This window comes from Thermobia domestica, chromosome 16 (genome assembly GCF_964235325.1).
Source record: "Thermobia domestica chromosome 16, izTheDome1.hap1.1, whole genome shotgun sequence".
In the NCBI taxonomy this organism is placed as follows: domain Eukaryota; kingdom Metazoa; phylum Arthropoda; class Insecta; order Zygentoma; family Lepismatidae; genus Thermobia; species Thermobia domestica.
Genome location: NC_137469.1, coordinates 134379832 through 134384048, shown reverse-complemented (window position 1 = coordinate 134384048; position 4217 = coordinate 134379832). Strand labels below are relative to the sequence as shown.

General features: G+C 33.6%; 1 protein-coding gene across 1 annotated transcript in view; it reads right to left on the bottom strand.

Annotated features, from left to right (window-relative positions):
- LOC145673432 (dynein light chain 2A) overlaps nt 1-2731 on the bottom strand; it is a 56284-nt gene extending 53553 nt beyond the window's left edge. Inside the window, exon 1 of the mRNA XM_081743132.1 lies at nt 2596-2731. Within this exon, the coding sequence (XP_081599258.1) occupies nt 2596-2598 (3 nt within the window). The 5' untranslated portion in view covers nt 2599-2731. The remainder of the gene's footprint in view (nt 1-2595) is intronic.
- Nucleotides 2732-4217: the final 1486 nt, after the last annotated feature.

Below are 4217 nucleotides of genomic sequence, written 5' to 3'. Positions count from 1 at the left end.
CCACTGTGCGACGGTAAGAGTGAAGGTATGAAAATTAAAAGAATGAAGAGACACACGCAAGCCACTTTTTGTTATATAAAAATGAAGATAAACATTGGGAATAATAACATTTTGCAACTTGAAGCAGTTGTAGATTAAGGGGTCAAAACTTAACCCAACGAATTTCGAGTTTTTCAAACACTGATCTATGACTACCAATGATTTATTTTTAAATTCCAATGACATGTGAAATACTTCCAATTTGAAGGAATTTACTGGGATCATTTTTTTCATCAATTTCTTTTATCGCCAGATATTTTTTGTGCATACGTGTGTAGCTGTGTGATATTTTTGCCACAATATTTCTGTGTGATATTGTGATATTTTTGATATCTATCTACATACATAAAACATATACACACATTCTTTATATATTTACATGTTAGTGTATTTTAATATATTAATTAATAGAAAGTACCTTAAATTCAGAACTTTCATTCAGTAAGAAATTAAATAATTACTATAATTTCAAACATAAGTAGTGGCCAAACTTTATTTTGCATTTTAAATACAAACATTAAATATATTCTTCACCTTCATCGAGCAATATTGGAAAGTTTGAAAAGAAGACTCCTTTCGAATTACCGTTACATTTCACAAAATATTTTTTTATCGTGAAAAAATGGAAATTAAAATGCTATTGATCTAGTCACATACAGAATAAAATTACAAAAGTTTATAATTAATGCGGTCACCCATTTCGAACAATTTAAAAGCACATAATTTCTAATGTATTGAAATTTCATTTCTTATCGATAGCATGAAACGTTGTAAATAGTAGTAAATTTCCTTAAGTGTTCTCCAAGTAGATTTGTATACAACCAAAGGTAGTTTTGTCAAGTTTAACAAGAAGTCCAAAATAAGACTCTTGAAAACAGCTCTTATTTGTAAAAGAATACATAATGATCGTTTTTGGTTGTTGCAATGATCTTTCCAAGCAGATTAATAAAAATTCAGCGTAAGAAAACAACAAAAGCTACTTTTCTTTTATGTAAAATAAATAAATATAAAGCTTGGTAAGATGAGTGTAGGGGGGAGCCAAATTCTACTTCGCCCCTAGCGCCGAAATCTCTAGCTACGACTCTGGATATCATCCTTCCTTGTTGCGTATTTCAGGATATTTTTGGATGCAGTCCCTTATCAGTCATGTTCCTACGACATTAAAAGTTACAAAACGCATACGAAAATACTTCTTTCCAACGTGCAAACCATTCAATAGGCGAATACTTACATTCTTGAAAAATTAATTTCTTTTAGTATCGCATGTACTCTTACGGCCTTAGAAAGTGGTTTTTAAAGGAGGAGCTCCATTAATAGGAGCAAATTGACATCACGAGTGCTAAGTGTAAATGCAGTGTGTGGATGTATGGATAAGAACTATAGTTCGTTAAGCAGAAACCAACTTGTGCTAGGTATTCCTAAAAACCACAGAAGCTATCTAACCGAGTCAGGGCGGGAGCGCAGCAAAGGGGGGGGGGAAACGCTTTGCTACACTTATATTATCGCTTTGCACACTGCCTTGACATAGCACTTCGGTTCATCATGTATTTGTTATTGAGTGTTATGTGGTACAGAGCACACTTTTCATCTGGTATTTCTGTCTTATTAAAAATTCAATGTGTAACATTCCGATATTTTTTTACTTTTACAATTCTATTGCAAATTCAAATACATAACCTCTTCTATGGATTTTACAAATTTATCCCCCCTAACATGGGATATCAACCAAAATTTTGCACCATTTTACATTTATCTTAGATTCAACTCCTCTCTTACTAATTTAAGCTCTACATTTATGTATTTCCTTCTATTACAGCAGCATACATATCCTACGTTAGTTAATAACATAGTGAGTTTGAAGCACTGTCATATTATGCTCTACTGCCTGTTCACCTCATAACACATCAATTCGCGAACTCGTACAGTCCAGAGTTTAACATCGCTTTTTTCCCTTATTAATTAACCTTACTTTTTTTTGTTATTCTCATGATGAGATTTCGTCTGATTCTCGGGACCACGATCTGCAACAGTTAAACCATAATTTGCTTTTGGTGTGGCTTCCCCACCGCTCTCCTCCTGAACCAGCCAGTGGTTAGCAATAGTGTTCTGGATATCGATAATGGGTGATCAATACGTTTTGGATGGGCGCGATACGAGTAATGAATATATATGGTAAATGTTTAGCAGACGGGATCCAGAAGTCCGTAAAAAATACAAAATTTACGGGAGAAACGGAAGATGAAAGTACTTAGACCTAGCATAACGTAACCAAATCTAACCTAAACTAAAATAAACTAACCTGAACTAACCTAAACGAACGTAATGTGACCACAAAATACCGAAATTGTAACATTTTTTAGAAAAAAATAGCTGGACTCCTTCTGCTACATTGTCCTAATAGTGATGATGACAATAAATCCATTTTATTTTCGTTCAGTTGCTAGAATCATTCTGCGGTGAAGAAATAATCCACATATACATGTTTATCTTGTACTGATACCATGCAAAATTTAAATTTACATTATAACATTTAGATAGGAAGTCACAAATACTTACCATTGTGTCGGCTAATTTCTATTTAATTAGCTAAACAGAAAATATTAAACGGATTAGGATTCTAAGTCTTTCCTTTGTTGTTGAACTAATTGTCACCAAGGTTCGTATATACACTCACTATATAAATTTTGTAATCTTTCCCACATCGAGGAAAGACATCAAGGCGCAGACACAAATCCTAGTTGCCTGTAACCTTCATAATGTTCATAGTTAATTTAGTTCGAGGCAACTATATATTTATCTTAAACAATATGGATGCGATTTAATTAAGATTATCTTGTATGAATATTATGTGGTGCAGTTAAGAAACTATGACCTGACCACATTATATTATGATTTTTTTTTAGTTCTTTCTAGATGGACTTGCACTCTTAGAACCTTTAAAAATTGTTTCCTATGGAAGGAGCTACATTCCTTAGTGCAGAAAAAGGACGAAGCAGGGGAGCAAGAGCGGTAACGCGGGGTACATTCGCAAGGAACAGGCGCATTAGCGATGGAGGATGTGCACATAAGCAAATATAAGGGAAAATATTGGATATATCATAAGATACGCCATTGCACAAGATTGATACGTGTAGGACTGCGTTGGGACACATATATTCACACATTACTTTAGCACACTACCTTCAGAGACCCACATGCATCATCATATTTTCCTTATGGACTATTATATGGTAAAGAACAGACACTTTTCATTACTGTTTTTCGCTTTAAACAGCTGTTAGAGGTAAGGTACCCATATATTTGTTTATACTTAGGCATTAGTCTTTTGAAATAATATTACACATTTTTTCTTTACATTTTACCAATCTATGGTACCAGAGTTTTAACCAGTAGGCCTACCCAGGGTGGTACCCAGCCCAAAAATGTAGGGGGGCAGTAGAATTTAGGGGGGCGATCCAACCATCTTATAGTTCATTTGCAAGCCTACTGTGAAAAATTTAGGAAGCCCGGTTCCCCTAGATCCCCCTGTATACGGGCCTGGGCTTACCTATTATGTGTTGATGTGATTGGCGACTCTTTTTTATCTCAAAAAGTGGTATTATTAACGTTTTACAAATTGGATTCAATTTATATGATAAAAGTTGTAATTTGTTAGATTCCACAATTTGATTTGTGCACATATGACTGAAATTCAAATATAATTTCAGTAAATTAAGTAATTCTGTACATTTAGATTTAAATAAAGAGCGTTGGAAAATATTATTAAATCTACGAATGTAGGGCCTACTAATTTCTCTTACATAAGTAATTCTCTTTACGTGTGATTTAAAATAGCATTTGAAGGGTAAGGGGGGAAAAAGGAATGTCACAAAACTGCATTTTCGAGAAAACGGCGTTTTAATATTGCAAACCGCGTAAGAAGAATAGGGTTAGTTAAATCTTTTGCCCATTTTATATGGACATTTCTACATCTACGCATGCATGGCATATACAGTCAAATAGAACCAAGAGTCACTAACAGATAGGGCAAAGCACATACATGGACATTCCTTGTTTTTTCCCCTTACCCTTCATTTGAAGAGATAGTGACAATTAAGTCTTAATCTGAAAAACTAACTACTTAGTACGTTTTTTCAATTTTTCATTTCTGATTTTTTTTTATAAAATTTAAATTAACT